Here is a 16,117-nt window from a genome sequence, read left to right on the forward strand (position 1 = left end):
ACCCTTTCTCTGTGGAGAGAGCTTTTCCTCTTATCTGTTTAAAGATAGAAATAGTCCTATTCAGTTGCAGTGTTGATTACAGTACTGTACATCCCCCAACAGAAAGTTTAAAAAAAAAAAGAAGCCTGAGGCTGTTAGTTTTGAATTGAGGTACAACTGAATGTGATGAAACCCCAACATTTGCGAGAAAGCACCTCAGGCCCTCCGCCTTCCAAAACACAGAGAACACAGATCCATTGTAAACACGGGCCCGACACAGCCTCGGGCTTGTCTGGGAGAAAAGGGTCCATCCGTTCCAGCTGCTTATGATATCTAAGTGATTGAGTTCACACCCACAGCCCAGTACAATGCAGAGTCTGTGCGCTCGGAGCTATGCTCCCACCTCTTCTTCCTCACATCCCTTGTCTGTTTACCCTCGACCTCGTGTCATAGTTGCCTTTTAGAAAGATGGAGAAGGCGGAGAGAGAGAGAGAGAGAGTGAGTGTCACAGTTAGCTGTTTGCTTGATCGGCACTGTGTTGGTGTACAACGTGTCTCCTCAGGGGTTTTAGCAAACTACTTCAGTTACAGTGACATGACGACAAAGTTGCAACAGTGTTCACCTGCTTTGCTCGCTGCTAATGCGTGTGTGTGTGTGACAGCAGTCGATCAAAATCTGACCAATCATATTAAACACAGGGAACTTGAGATATGCGTCACTGTGTGAATGTACCCCAGATAAGGCTCTGCTACCGTATTAATAAGACCTGCAGCTGCAGTAAAAGATCAAAGGTGATCGGTGCGGGATTTCTAAATCTCTGATCAGCTACAAAAGACTACTTAAAAAAACCCACAGCAGCTTTTATCTGTTTTTACGGTGTCTGAGCAGGTACGTCTCCCTGTCTCCTCACTGTCGTCTCCTCCCGTACCTTTCTAGCTGACAACTCTGCGGGGGTCGGTCCTGGAGGACGCAGTGCCCTCCACCTCTAAGCATGGCACCACGAGAGGGCTGCCTGTCAAAGATGTGCTGGAGTACCTTCTCCCGGAGCTGGATCTGTCCTGTCTCAGATTGGCACTCAACACGCCCAAAGTCACCGAGCAGCTGATGAAACTGGACGAACAAGGGGTAGGAGGAAAAGCAGTATTATCACTCCACCATATTAGAGTTTTCACTATGGAATATTTAAAGAAAATGCTGCTGAAGAAGCATCACATGTGTTTTTTGTGTGTTTGCTGCCGTCCAGCTGAGTTTTCAGGTAAAGGTGGGGGTGATGTACTGCCGAGCAGGCCAGAGCACTGAAGAGGAGATGTACAATAATGAGATGGCTGGTCCCGCCCTGGAAGAGTTCCTCCAACTGCTGGGGGAGAAAGTTCGCCTCAAGGGCTTCACCAAGTACCGAGCTCAGCTGGACACCAAAAGTAAGGACTTCCAAACGCTGACCTCGATTACACTCGCACAAACTACACTCGACTGAGAATTGTGTTTGACGGTCACTTAATCCACGCTGACACCGACTCGCGCACAGCTCAACTGTTGTGTTTGTGGCTGTGGTGAAACTGCATCCTCTCGCAGGGCACAGAGAAGACGCGTGCGAGAGACGATTGTATTGTGACTCCTCAACACTGTGTTACTATTTCTCCTGCAGCGGATTCCACAGGAACTCACTCCCTATACACATCGTACAAGGACTATGAGATCATGTTCCATGTGTCGACTCTGCTGCCTCACACACCCAACAACAAACAACAGGTAAAATATGGAGAGCCCAGGTCTTTGTGGTATTCCTGGAAATAGAACACAAGTGTGGAAGCTGATTCTGGTCCCAATGTGTGATTAAGCCTGTGTTGTTTCTCCAATCACCAGTTGCTGAGGAAACGCCACATCGGGAACGACATCGTGACCATCGTGTTCCAGGAGCCGGGTGCACACCCTTTCACCCCGAAGGCGATCCGCTCTCACTTTCAACACGTCTTCGTCATCGTCCGGGTGCATGACCCCTGCTCTGACAACACGTGCTACAGGTGGGCCTTTTGCGTCACGTCAGGACAGATGATGAATGAAAAGTCTGGTTTTAGCTCCCTCTCTCCGCTGCGCTCTCTTAAAAGCTCCGCACCACTCAGAGTTCTACCCGAGGCTGCAGTGTCCGCGCAGGTAGCGAGCATTAAAGGCGAAGGCATTGACCGGAGGGCATGGGTCAAACTTAAAAGCCACGATTGTAGAACCACGTCCAGTTTCTGAACTGTGTGCAGTCGTCAGTCGTTTTTTTTTTTCACGAGCGTGATCAAATAGAAAAGCTCAACAGTAGCTGTCAAACTGACGAGGAGTTTTCTCCTCCTCTGCTGGATGATTCACGCTGTTCATTCTTTCACTCTTATGCATCACCACTCTAACACACACACACACACACTCTGCATACACCGATATTATACACACTTTGTTGCTCCTATTTCTACATACACCTCTTTTTCATGCTCACTTGCACAGTGTCGATGTTTTCCCCTCAGTCAAAGGCTCTGACTTCATGTACTCACATAATACGAGCAACCTCCTCCTCCTCCTCCTCCCCCTTCTCCTCTTCTTCTTGCTTGCTTGCCACTTTGCCTTTGGGCAGCGTGAACCGGAGTGGTCTAAAGGAGTTAGCACCATTTACTCAAAGTGCTCACTTCACCCGGACATGCATGCGAGCGGGGAAGCTTGTTGAGAGCAGAGTTCCTCAGAACTCTCAGAATCCACCTCAGGAGCAGACAGATCCGTGTCTCTGCTCATACCGCATCATATTTTTGCTAATTTATTTCTAGCCTAGTCTTCTTTTCTTCTCTTTGGCAAGTTCCTTCTCTTCTTTTTCTTTTTTTTTTTTTATGACGAGCTATTCCATCCCATCGACTACGGACGCCTTCCTTCAGCTTGTTCTTCGCCTGAAAGGGAACATCTTCTGGTTTATACTCTGGCTGAAATGCTGATTCTCCTATTTTGCCCTATGGATGAAACGGAGAGACGCGAGACCTTGAGGACAATCGAATCTAAAGCTACTCCACCCAGAGTCGCTCACACGCTCCCAGCCTTTGGCTTCATCTCGTGCTCTGTGGATTGAGGTGACAAACGTTATGTCGAGACATCACTCCTGACTGTCTCAGGCCGTCCCCGTGGATGCAGTTCTGATTCTGGACAAAAGATGTGAAGCAGCTACAGGAATTTGTCTTTCCTCCGCTTACGGTGCATCTTCACTTTCGAATGATGACGTCTCAAGAGAATCCATTCATTTTTGATGGAGCAAATGTTTTTTTCCTCTCCACCTCGCACTGATTGCTTCAAACACTCAGGATCTTTCGCTGCATTACACTAAAAAGTATTTTTTGTTGTTGTTGTGAAACCGGGAGGTAAGGTTATTATTATTACTATTATTATTATTATTATTATTATTAACATCATCATTAAAAGCCAGTTGTTGTTGCTGCTGCTGAGATTTGGATGTTATTCAGGTCGCATTGAGCCAGGTCACAGCAGAAGTGGCTCAGGGCCAGCCGAGTGCTAATCTGCAGCTCTCATCCACTGCCTCGAAGTCGCACGGGGGCCAACATGGCAGATTGCATAACTACATCTTTGTTAAGGGATGGTAGGCTGTGTGTGCGCTCGCTCACTCACTCGCTCGCTCCGGCTGCAGTGCTGCTCCTCCGTCCCATGATGTAGCAGAGAGTGGCAGAGTGTCAGTACTGGGAGTTTGCTTGTCAGCTGTGATTGGATGTATGGTATTTATTTGCTGGGTGTAGTCGGGCATGGATTTGCTGTATTTCTGCTGCAGGCAGTGGCCGTGTTATCTGTTTAATGGCCTGGAAGGAGACTTGTCAGCACAGTCACGTCAGCATCTCCGAAGCCATGTCACGGTTGTCACATGATATGTCACTTCATACACACATACCCTCTATATAACCGTCAGTGCAGCATACACAGACTACGTATATGTCTTTCTCCGTTCAGCCTATTTGCTTAGAAACAAAAAAAGTAGCCCATGAGGAGACATTTCCTACACCTGCTTGCTTATTTATAGTGTTGCAACTCTAGGACAGTCATTGTGCACAGATGGAATAGGAACAGTAGAGGGTAACAAGAGGAGAGCCTTGCCCGTAGGTTTTTCGACGCCCTCCTTTGTACTGACGAGTGAAACGGGTCAAAGGCAACAATACCTCAGGAAAAAAAACAAACACGTAAACATGTGGAGTCTGTCCTTGCAACGCATCACACCAGGATAATTGTCTAGTTATAATTGAATAGTTTAAACATGGTTATTTTTATGCATTTTTTTACTGTTTACATTTTTGTAAGTAGGTGTATTTACTTTGATATAAAGACTTGTCCTAAAAACCCTTCCCGTTCTCTTTCCCCGCGCAGTGTGGCTGTCACCCGTTCCCAGGACGTTCCCGTCTTTGGCCCCCCGATCCCCAAGGGCGTGACCTTCCCCAAGTCCACCGTCTTCAGGGATTTCCTGTTGACCAAGCTCATCAACGCGGAGAACGCTGCGCACAAGTCGGATAAATTCGGTGCCATGGCGACGCGTACGCGGCAGGAGTATCTGCGGGATTTGGCCGAGCGTCACGTGACCAGCACGCCGTTGGAGCCCACGGGGAAGTTCCCGTTCATTTCTCTGGCTCACAAGCGGCGGGAGAAGACGCGTCCGTACAGTGGGGCGGAGCTCCGGAGTCTGGGGGCGGTGACCTGGCAGGTGCACGCCGAGGACCAGGTGGCCGGCGCCGAGCGCGAGTGCCTGCTGGCCATCTCCAACGACTTCATCATCCTCCTGGACCAGGAGGCCAAAGTGGTCGTGTTTAACTGCGCCACGCGCGACGTGATCGGCTGGTCCACGGGAAGCCCCGCCTCCTTGAAGATCTACTACGAGCGTGGCGAGAGCGTGTCCCTGCGCTCCATCAACAACAACACGGAAGACTTTGGAGAGGTTGTCAAGAGACTGGAGGTGAGTGGGGTCACCAGCGGGTCACGTGTTAATCCTGTTACCTTGACCCGTCTTGAATTGATTAACAATTCTAGAGCTGAAACAATTAATCGATATTCTCATAATCGATTCATCGGTTAAAAGTTTTTTTTCATGATCAAAACAAGATTTCCGATTGTTTAAGCTTCTTAAATGTGAGTATTTTCGTAACATCTTTGCTCTGAATAACAAATAAATCATTAAAAGTTAATCATTTTGGTTTGTGGACAAAACAAGACATTTGAGAAGGTTTGATCAACACAGATCAACATTTTTTAAGGTTTTCTGATATTTTATGGACCAAACGATTCATCGCTTCATCGAGAAAATAATCGACAGATTAATCGTTAGTTGCAGCTCTAAATAGTTCATTAACATGTTGCCACTCTATCACTGAGGATCAAAAGTCATTCTTTCCTGTTCACTTCACCCGACAACAGTAGAATGCATATAGTTATTTTAGCAACAAGAGGGCGTCGCCTCAAATTATACAGTCACCAAAATACCCACAACTGTTTTGTGTTGACTCTATTTCATGATTATAAGTCGTGCTAAGCGTAATACATAGTCATTTGGTAATATGATCGTTACTTAGCTCTTTAAACAGTGTAGGTAAGGCAGTGTGTGTGTGTGTGTGTGTGTTTTTTAGTTAGTTTTTTTACCGATGCTGAAATTTAAATCACTCTTCCTGACAGCGAGCGTCTAATTGGAGATAAACAGAGTAAGAAATGACTCTTGCCTGGTACCGGCAGTGACATGCACTTTTCTTTGAGAGCTAGGAATGTGTTTATGTTTTAATTTAACGGTTCTTTGTTGTGGGCATCGGGAACGTTCTCCCGCTGTTGTGATTCCCTCTGAGCGCTGTTTACTCCTCACAAGATGAGACCGAGTGTCTAGAGATTGTTATTTATCAGGGGAGTGTACTGAGCATTTTAAATTAATGTGTTAGTATTGATTGAAATATGTCCGTGCGGTATCAGAGCCAGTGATATACGAGATGCACCCTGTAGCCTGGTAAAGACATTTCATTTTTCTTCTCTTCTGATTCCTCATCCTCACTCCCTGTCACCTGTCGCCTCCCCCTTCTGTCCTGTAGCAGTTGACCAAAGGCACGCAGACCACAGAGATGACGCTGCGGCGTAATGCCCTGGGACAGCTGGGCTTCCATGTTAATTTTGAGGGCATCGTGGCCGAAGTGGAGCCCTACGGTTACGCCTGGCAGGCCGGGCTGAGGCAGGGCAGCCGGCTGGTTGAGATTTGCAAGGTGGCGGTGGCCTCGCTGTCGCACGAGCAGATGATCGACCTGCTCCGGACGTCCGTCACCGTGAAGGTGGTCATCATCCCCCCGCACGAGGACTCAACACCACGCCGGTACAGTGAACACTACGCATTACTCTGAAACAGACCTTTTAAGGCCGGTTTCACATGGGATGGGGTACATTATGGCAACGGTGGTGTTAATTTACCTTTTTAAGTCATAAAACATGCCTTTTAAATACTCAAGATTCTCCTTGATATTGATTTTGGTTTTCACTAAACTGGGGAAAAAGACATTTTCTGCTCAGCACTTTTAAGCTCATTTAGCCCCAAAGAAGCACTGGAAAAATTTTAATCAAAGTAGAAAATTGTGTAACTGTGAGGTCTCCCTCATTAAAGAGATTTCTGTCAAGGAACATCCTCGTTAAATTTAAAACATGTCAAAAACATTCTGTCAGTGTTTTATTCATAATATAAATATGAATTTTATGTTCCTACAGAGGCTGTTCAGAAATGTACCACATGCCACTCGTGGACTACAAGAACCACAAAGAGGGCATGCCCTACGAGTTGAAGTTCCCCTTCCGCCCCAACAACAACAACAACACAAAGTGGCCTCGCACCTCGTCCAGCCCTCAGACGCGCGCCTCCGGCATGGCGGGAACGCTGATCAAGGCCCCGCCCTCGGACCTCAGCGACCGCAACTCTGCCGCCATTCCGCGAAGTGTGTCCAGCGACGGCCGGCCGCTCAACACCAAAAGGTTTTTGAAGATAAATATGATGCTGTTTGTGTTTATTTGTCGAGTATCTGTGTCGTTCTGAACCACGCCCACATTTGTCTCTGCAGATATTCCCCAGGGAACGACAACTACGCTCTCGCGTGCTCCATCGTCATGGGACGCACGCTGCACAACACCAACGCCCCCGCTAACCTCTCCTACACCGATGCCATGAGCTCCACCCACTGGAGGCAGAAATCGGCCCCTGATGGGTGCGTTCTTCCTCGTAATGGATCACACACACACACACACACAACAGTGCAATAAATTGTCTCCCTGCACCTGGCAGCATAGGTGACCTCCTTCGTCTCCCCCCACAGGTTTAATAACAACAACTGTCAGTCCCCTGTAGCGTCTGTGCGACAGGTATCAGGTGACGGGGTCAACGGGATCAGAGCGAGCTCCGGCGCTGGTGTCGGATGGTCCCGATCAGGGGAGTCTGGGGGACTGGGGGACAAGACCAATGCAGGTGGTTAATATTTGTGAGAGTTATTATAACCTCCCTTATGCAGTCACTTATCTTTGCTATGGCTCTGTTTCCCGCAGACACCGTCGTTACTAAAGTGGTGATTCCTAGACTGCAGCTGGCGGAGCAGAGCAGCCACATGTCTCCAAACAAAAGCACTAAGGTGACCTAGAAGCAGTGAAACGTCCCCCAGCATATGTAAAAACAGTCAAAACATTGGAGAAACCAACGCTGTTTGAGTTTAAAACGATCTTCCATCCATCAGGTGGACGCTCCGTATTCGTCCAGCCAGTCGAGCAGCAACACGCTCTCGAGCAACGCCTCCAGCTCCGCCCACAGCGACGAGAAGTGGTACGAGGTCGGCTCGCGCTCGGCTGCGCGGAGCGACCTGGAGCTGAACGGCTACCTTCAGGGCGCCTCCACTGACAGCGGCATCGACGCCACGTCCTTCACTGCCACCCAGAGCAGCACGGCGTCCTCCGTCGGCGGCTTCAGGGCCAAAGACAAAATCCCGTGGCAGGAGGAGGCAGCGGGCGTCCAGAAGGCTGCTGACGGTTCACCGCCAACAACGGACTCCTTCAGTGACGTCGCGGCGAAGAGCCCGTCGGCCTTTCCACCGGGTTCTGATAGTGGCTCGTACGGCCCGAGCGATGCCACCGCCCACTCCAGGTGTGTGCTGCTCTTTCCGTTAGCATCAGCTGTTCAGACAGCTGAGGAATCTGTGCCCTTGCATGAATGTTTCATTACTCAGACAGTGATTCATTGTTGTCTAGATATATCCCGATATCCCAGATGGAAAAAGTCCAAAGCTTTGTGGTTTGGCGCTAACGAATGCAGAGGGATGGCATGTGTGTGTGTGTGTGTGTGTGTGTGTCTTGCATCTGTATCTCCAGATCCCAGGCTGCATTTGAAACAATAGAGTTCTACAATTGTTTCAAATGCAGCCCGAGCACACACTTTTCTCCCCCAAAATTCCACTTCCTTTGAGTCAACCAAAGCTCCTCCCTCGCTTCATTCCAGCAGAAATAACTCCGCCCACCAGATCTACTTGGCAGCTTTGTTTCATAGCATGTGCACACACACACACACACACACACACACACACACACTGAGAGAGAGGAAAAAAAGCTGTTTGAAAATCTGAGCTTTTATGTCAATCTACGGAGAAATGTTATTTTGAAGGTGCTGGAAAAGGATGTTGTGTCCTATCTTTTATTTATGAATTCAAGTAGCTGCTGATAAAGTGGAACGGGAACAACTTTACCCTTGGTTTTAGGAAAATCTGTTATATGCAAACAGCAGCAACAATATTTCATTTAAAAAAAAAAGGAAATCTTACAGTCACTGAATATTACACAGCTGTTTTACAAATACAGGAATATGAAATGTTGTGACACCTTCCCATCACGTCCTGCTTGCAGCACACTAGGTTCTGGCCGTTCGGGGAGTCCAGGTCAGGGCTGCGGCCCCGTGTCGCCGCAGGACGAGTCGAGTGCGGTGGCGGCGCCGTCTGCGCCCACGTCCCAGTCCCCGGGCGCCAAGAGTTTCTACCCTCGTCAGGGAGCGACCTCGAAGTACCTGATTGGCTGGAGGAAGCCGGGGGGAACCGTGAACTCTGTGGACTTTGGCAGCACTCGGAAGTAGGAGAGAAAAATGTTTTTTTTAATATAAATAAAGTGCTGTATGAGTGCTGTTAGCAGTGGTGTTGAAGAGACAGGAAACCTGCTCAGTACTATTGATGCTTTCTGAAGATTTGATCAACGCTGCCACCGTGTGGTCAGTGTTTTTTATTTGTGTAGTGTATTTATTTATTTATTTTATCAATGTCTGGTTGCCAGGGAGAAAAAAAAGTGACTCAAAACTAAAAAAAAGAATTTATTATTGATTTGTTTATGTGTTAATTGTCATAATCATGGAAAACAATGTCCTACTTTGCTAATTGCTCTCTACACGTAATAGAAATGACCATAAATAATGAAATGTAAGAAAATGTAAGTTACATTCATATGTAAATACTCTCTCTTTTAAATATGAAAATGTGCTGTGTGTGTCTGACTGAGCTGCGGGTTTGGTTTCGTCCATAGACGGCACCAGAGCGACGGGCTTCTTGGCGGCCAGCCGCAGCTCCGGGCCAATCTCCGCGGTTCCCAGTCGCCTCAGCGGCACACGGCAAAGTCCAGCCTGGAGGAAGACTTGAAGAAGCTCATCACACTCGACAGCCCTCCACCTGTTTCCAGCGATGAGAAGGTACTGACCGAGAAAGGCAAAACATAAAGGAAAAACCTTGGAAACTTAACTAATTAACAACATGACACAAATTATAAACGACATAAACTAAATTGACCACCGTGTCTAACCTGTTTTCCTGTCTTGTTAAATCTGAAGCCACTGTTTCCGGGCCCGCCACCCAGTCGCCGCGCCCTCCAGAGGACGCTGTCAGATGAGAGTATTTACAGCGGGCAGAGGGAGCCGCCCTCCGGCGGGCAGCACGACGCTCCCACCGACCTTCTGTTCAGCTGCTCCACCATGCCGCGCTCACCCACCGCTCGCCACCACGGAGCGAGCCGGCGGGCGTCTCACAAGTCCTTGGGTGAATCTCTCGCTTCCACTTTTCCAGTTTAAATCCTTATTTAAAAGAGTCCAATGAGTGGGGGGAAAGAAACTAATGCTGTTGGTTGGGTCTGTTTCCCAGGAGATCTGTCGACCTCAGAGAGCTCGGAGCTGGAGCAGGAGAGGAGGAGGCAGCAGCTGCAGGAGCCGGCCCTCATGCCCCTGCCTGACACTGGGGCAGACAGCCCACTGGACTGGGCCCACCTGGTCGATGCTGCTAAGGCCTTTGAGGGTAGGAGCACATTGTTTTATTTTCCACCTAGTAATGCAAGTAAAGAAGACAGATGCAGATAGACTTGTTTATTCCTACCAGGAGAGGGCGCTCTGTCACTGTATTTATTTTCTCTCAAAGTCTCTAAAATGACTTTTTTTTCGAATTTTTACGTTTACCTTTCAGAGCAGAGGTTGGTCTTCCTTGCAGCCCAGGAGGAGGAGAGCTCCATGGCGGAGAGTGCTGCAGCCAGCAGCCCCCAGCAGGCGGAGCCTCAGGCAGCGCCGCCGAGACAACCCTTGCCCGGGTAACAAAAAAAAGCCTTCCCTCTAAAAATCCACCTGTCTCTAGCTCTGTATTAAAGAAGACCCTCTAGAGTAGAGTCCTCTGCAGTCATAGCAAAGTATGAAGTTATCTGAGGCAAGTTTTCATACTCATGAGGCAGTTATAGGGTGATGACGTTCCTGCTGTGGTGTCACATAACACATCAACAATTCAGTTCACTTCCACTTTGCATCACGACTAGGGCTGCAGTGAACGATCATTTCCCCGATTCATCGAGTAATCGTCTGGTCCGTGAAATGTCATAAAATGTCGATCAGTGTTTCTCAAACCTGGGAAGGATGCGCTGTCGAGCACACTGCCTTGCGCTCTTGTTCTTTATCCATGTAGTTTTCTGATGTTATTCTCACGTGTCTGACTCTCCCGACTGACCCCGTCTTCGTGTCCTAATGATCCCCCTTTTTCACAGGGAGACACCAGCTGCTCTGATGGGCAAGGTCAGCCAGCTGGAGTGCATGGTGAAGACTCTACAGGAAGACCTGAAAAAGGTGTGCTGAATGTTAAAAATAACTATATATATATAATGTAAGGAAGCAGGTGGTGAAAAATGATGCTTTGTGAGATAGTTCACACTCCCCTCGGCGCGGTTTAGGTTGGTTTTCCACTACAAAAGTAGTGCCTACTCAATGTGGGCGGAGTCATCGCCATCGGAGTTACTTGTGCAGTACTTCCTCCATGACCAGAGCTTTTCTTTTTTTTTACGGTGATGTCGCTAAATACTTATTTAACTCCTCTGTTAAATATTGTGATTTTTAGACATTTCCCTGGTAGTTTTTGGTTGATTAACGCACGTCTTTAAGGATTGTGAAGTCTTTTTAAGTGATCTACAGTTCGGCATTGTTCGGCTTCATTCCTGTGACGGAACTCTGGCGACGTAACGCACAGTATCGCCTCAGCTAACTCGCTAAAATAGCACCTGGTACCAGGTACTATCACCAGTGGAAAACACAACTTAACCGTGCCGGTGGAAACGCGGCATAAGGTTAGATCAGCAGAATACAAGGACCTCCCTCCTCCTCCTCCTCCTCTGTCGCTTCTGTTTAATCTGTTTTACCGCGTTCTGACCGCTTCATGATTTGTGTCCATTCCATCATCAGGAGAAGGAGGCCAAGGCGTCGCTGCAGACTCAGATCCAGAGCCTGCGAGAGGACAACCAGCGTCTCCTGGAGGAGTCGTACAGCGCCTCGGCCAAGCTCAAGAAGTTCACCGAGTGGGTCTTCAACACCATCGACATGAACTGACGCACGCGGCTCGCCGACTGCTCCGTTACTGGGAGTCTGACCACTACTCGAGCGAGATCTGAGATCTTTGGTCCTCCGGGCATAAGTTACACTTGAGTTACATGCAAAAAAACAACACGAGCCATTGTCTCTCTGGCTTTTTTTTACAAACCAGTGCCAACCTTCATGTACATGTCATTTAATGACACAGGAGTACAGAAAAAGCATGCCCCCATCAAAATATCACAGAATAAGACAAGATGATGCTGCTTTGTGTCCAATCTAACGGTTCGCTGCGTTTCCCCTGCATGTCGGAGAGAACGAGTGGAAACTAAACCTAAAGGGATTTTTAAAAGTTGCCGCACCAAATTCGCTCTGCGGCTAACCTCGTTACAAGTGAGCCGATTTCCAATTAAGAAGCAGCGCCCAACAAACTTGGAAGTTTTGTACATCCCATGCAAGAGTCGGGAGGCGAAAATAGCGTCGGCGTTCCCCCGACGACAGAGGTCGACGCGATCTGAGAATGAAGTGTGACAAGTGTGTGCGTGCGTGTAAATGAGTCGGTGTTTTTAACGACTTTCTCACAATTTTCAGTCATAACAGCAGTGGTTTGTTTCTTTTCTTTTTTTATGACTAACCGAAAGACGAGATGTTTTTACCGTAGCGGCGTGAGTAGACGCAAAGGCGGAGAGAGAGGGAGACGTAGCATAGCACATACTTTAAAATTGAGAACGGCCGAAAGCTCAAACGTGTGCTTTCTCGAGGGTTAAAGGACAAACTTGTACAGGACTACTGGTCACAAGCTGATGAGATGAAAACGATATAAATAATATAACTTGGGTGCCGCGTATACGTACGCGTATTGTAAATACATGAAATTATTTTTCTCATTCCCTTCCTTGATATGTAAAGAGTATTTATGACAAAGACCACGGTCAAGTAAAGTAAAGTAAAGTAAAATAAATATGCAGTCCGACATCTGCATGTACCTATAATGTCCGTGCTGAGATAATATATGTCCTTAAATCCCAAAAAAACAAAGGTTTCAAACAGGAGAAGCGAAGTTTTTATTATGAGTCTTTTTTAACGGTTTATTCGCAGCCTCGTTTGCCGTCATGCACTAAAGCTGACAACATGTAAAATGTTACATGGAACCGATGGCCCCTCCTCCTCCTCCTCCACGCATAGCATGCAGAAAGGCCTTAATCTGATCCTTTACTCTCACTGTAGATTAAACATGGTACGGTTCAGAGAGTGACTTCGATGTTGTGGTGAATCCTGATACAGGTTTCTGTAGCGTGAATCTGCCGGTTTCGGACCGGGCCAGAGTCCTTATTTCAGCCTCATACTGTAGTAACTGTTTCCTTTTGTACTCAGAATACTGTGCAACTGTATATAAGGAGAATTTGATATTCGCCCAGATTATTTTTTTGATGTATATCTGCTTTATTGGCTTGGATATTCGTTGGAGAGCAACCGTAGCAATATGAAAGCTAAACAGGGGAGAAGACGAGGGGGGAGTCAGACTCTTGGCGTCCCCGGCACAGCAGATCGTCCCTGCACCTTTTATTCTTAACATGTGTGAAAGCATGTCATTCTGTTTCCATTGAGCTGTGATGTGTACAAATGTTTGTATCTATTAAAGATATTTTGTTGAAATACACTCTTGGCCTTCACTGTGCCATCGTCTGGTAGATTTAATACAAAATGCTGCATCATTTTGAGAATAGAAAACATAACTTATTCATAGGTTTACATCATGTGATTAATGGGAAATATCGGTTGTCGTAACGGACGTGATCCCATTGTCACGTCATTTTTTGTACAAGAGTAAAAATAACTACTTTCCAAGTTCTGCTCAAAAATTTAAACAAGGTTATTTAGTTATTTAATCATCAAATCGAGTGTTTTCAGCTGTGGGAAAATGGCAAATGGTGAGTTAAACATCTCATGTTAGTTTTTTGTGGATTTTCTAAGTCCTTTTCAGTTACGTTGTTATTAATATGATTGTTTTGTTTTGTAGTATCTGTCCTTGTGTGTCTTGTCTATCAGATACCATCTTATTTACAGCTTTGTAAATTCTCTCAACTAGTTACATGTAAATGATGTGGCACGTTTAGTTCCGCGGGTGTGTTACGTGTTGGGTTGTGCCAGTTCACTTTTGTTACCCTGACCAGGAAAAGTTCAGTCTATTATTCATTTCTGGGATGATTTTGATTCACTCTCACATCCCAGTGACCGGAGGTTTTATGACCATACTTGATGTCTACATACAAACCTCATTATAGCCTCTGCTGAACGTATGGACACACGTTTGAATGAGTAACTCTCTCTTATGGTGACGTGTAGCACCAGTGCTACGTGAGCGTCCTCTAGTGGTACATGGAGGAAAATCAGAAATACTGTTCTGCTGTGTAGACCAGGGTATGTGATTGGAGCTGAAGGATTTAGACCGGAGTGTGTACAAAATGAGACGAATAACAAGGACCTGAAAGGTCACGAAAGGGCCCTCGCCCCATGGGGAGCGCAGCAATTCCCTGACCTCACTGTCTCCCTCACTCAACGGTCAAAAAGTGGAATTTTGAAGTAGTTTTCCTGCCATTTTAACGTCAACTTTGTCGGAGCGCCGAGGCCACACCTTTGAAGTAGAGAAAATCCTTTAACAACTTTGAACAAATAACTTAACGCAAAACATATGGAGCAAGTTTGGCAGGGCTAGCTCAAACCTGCTAGCCATTTCTGTTTTTCCAAAATGGCTGACTTCTAGGTGGGCGGAGCTAACGGAGGCTAACGGAGGTACATTGGACATTTGTTAGGTTAATCACGAGAGCAACAACTGCACCGAGTTTGGCTCAAATTGGAACAACTAATGTGCGAGAACCCGGTTCTCTCCGGGTTCTCCGGCTTTCCTCCCTCAGTCCAAAAACATGCACAGGGTTCGTACAGAGCCTTGACATATCAAATGCGTGTTGTTAGCTAGCTAGCGTTAGCTCGGGGGTTACTTCATCCTAACGCAGGGCTCTCAAGTCTCACGTATTTGTCACGCTGAAAAAAATGATAATATAAAGTTATCTGGTGCGCGCTATCGCTATGGAAACGGGAGGAAACTGTTCTCATACACATGTGCTTGCCTGTTTACTCCTGAGCGGTGCTCACTTTAGTTGATACTCCATCTTGTGGCCAAAAGGATAAACCACACCTCTCTGTATGTGCTGCTTTTCAGCACAGAAACTATTTTGTGAGCTACAATACATCAAAAACTGGACATAATAACCTCTTAACATTTGAAATGAAATAACTTAAAAAATATTGGGGGGGTGGTTTATTCTGTTATCATTTCACAAAAAATACATTTTTAGATTTTTCAGTACTGTTGTTTAAGCGATGCTATAACGACAAGGTTAATTATTTCTATTTCACTTTACTGGAACACATCCAGAAAATATGTATGCAGTTTTTTGTTGTTTTTAAAAAGAAAAAAAGAAAACAAAAAAACATCCTCTACAGGTGTCAAGTATTTAGCGTGATCTACCCTTACACTTATACCGGAGTGGAACAATTGTTCCCTTGCTATGTAAATTGGGTCGTCATATCTGCAAAAGAGCAACAGTAAAACATAAATGAATGTAAACAGGGAGGATTATTTGTCATATATGTATATATAGAGTTTATTTAAAGCTTCGGGTTCCTTGAAAAAGTTGATATTTTATCTTGAAAGTGCTGGAAAAGTGCTTGAATTTTATCTGCATGCAATACAGGGATTAGGACACTAATCCCCATATTGTCCAGTACAGTAGAACTGGACACTCTAAATTGACCGTAGGTGTGAGATTAAATTTAGAGTGTCTCTATGTGTGGCCCTGGTGAACTGTGCACGGTGTCAGCTGGGATTGGCACCAGCGACCCTCATGTGTGAGGATGAAGATGGATGGAAATGTTGTGCACTTTAAATCCTTTAAATAATCTCACACCAATTCTGCGTTCGGCTTTCGGCTTCACTGCACGTGTGTGTGTGTGTGTTCTCTGATAGTGGCGTGGTCGTGAAAGAGGCTGTTCAATAATTTAGCATTAATGCAGATTATAGCAGCCCTGTCCCCATTAAAGCAGATTAGATTTGTCCCTGTCTGTCTGTCTGCCTGCCTGCCTGCCTGTCTGTCTGACACCTTATTAATGATTGCACTCCTTAATGCCAGAGCAGCTCATGGGACGGGGAAGATATGCTGATCACAGTTCACTGTGTGTGTGTGTGTGGCAGGTTGCTCTATGGCA

The 16,117-nt window shown here is 46.5% G+C and overlaps 1 protein-coding gene across 7 annotated transcripts in view; it reads left to right on the forward strand.

Annotated features, from left to right (window-relative positions):
- LOC122783180 (signal-induced proliferation-associated 1-like protein 1) overlaps positions 1-12,072 on the forward strand; it is a 37,343-nt gene extending 25,271 nt beyond the window's left edge. For 5 of the 7 annotated variants that reach the window (XM_044047832.1, XM_044047829.1, XM_044047830.1 and 2 more), the window contains 18 exons: positions 916-1,104; positions 1,223-1,397; positions 1,625-1,728; positions 1,843-2,000; positions 4,366-4,945; positions 6,060-6,334; positions 6,721-6,981; positions 7,068-7,211; positions 7,320-7,468; positions 7,546-7,628; positions 7,731-8,134; positions 8,887-9,105; positions 9,550-9,712; positions 9,851-10,055; positions 10,158-10,307; positions 10,473-10,593; positions 11,038-11,116; positions 11,726-12,066. In XM_044047832.1, the coding sequence (XP_043903767.1) occupies positions 916-1,104; positions 1,223-1,397; positions 1,625-1,728; positions 1,843-2,000; positions 4,366-4,945; positions 6,060-6,334; positions 6,721-6,981; positions 7,068-7,211; positions 7,320-7,468; positions 7,546-7,628; positions 7,731-8,134; positions 8,887-9,105; positions 9,550-9,712; positions 9,851-10,055; positions 10,158-10,307; positions 10,473-10,593; positions 11,038-11,116; positions 11,726-11,869 (3,603 nt within the window). In that variant the 3' untranslated portion in view covers positions 11,870-12,066. Of the gene's footprint in view, positions 1-915; positions 1,105-1,222; positions 1,398-1,624; positions 1,729-1,842; positions 2,001-4,365; positions 4,946-6,059; positions 6,335-6,720; positions 6,982-7,067; positions 7,212-7,319; positions 7,469-7,545; positions 7,629-7,730; positions 8,135-8,886; positions 9,106-9,549; positions 9,713-9,850; positions 10,056-10,157; positions 10,308-10,472; positions 10,594-11,037; positions 11,117-11,725 lie in introns of all 7 variants that reach the window. The other 2 variants (XM_044047835.1, XM_044047828.1) reach the window with 2 other exon arrangements.
- The last annotated feature ends 4,045 nt before the right edge of the window (positions 12,073-16,117 follow it).

Source organism: Solea senegalensis, linkage group LG16, assembly GCF_019176455.1.
Source record: "Solea senegalensis isolate Sse05_10M linkage group LG16, IFAPA_SoseM_1, whole genome shotgun sequence".
Taxonomy (NCBI): domain Eukaryota; kingdom Metazoa; phylum Chordata; class Actinopteri; order Pleuronectiformes; family Soleidae; genus Solea; species Solea senegalensis.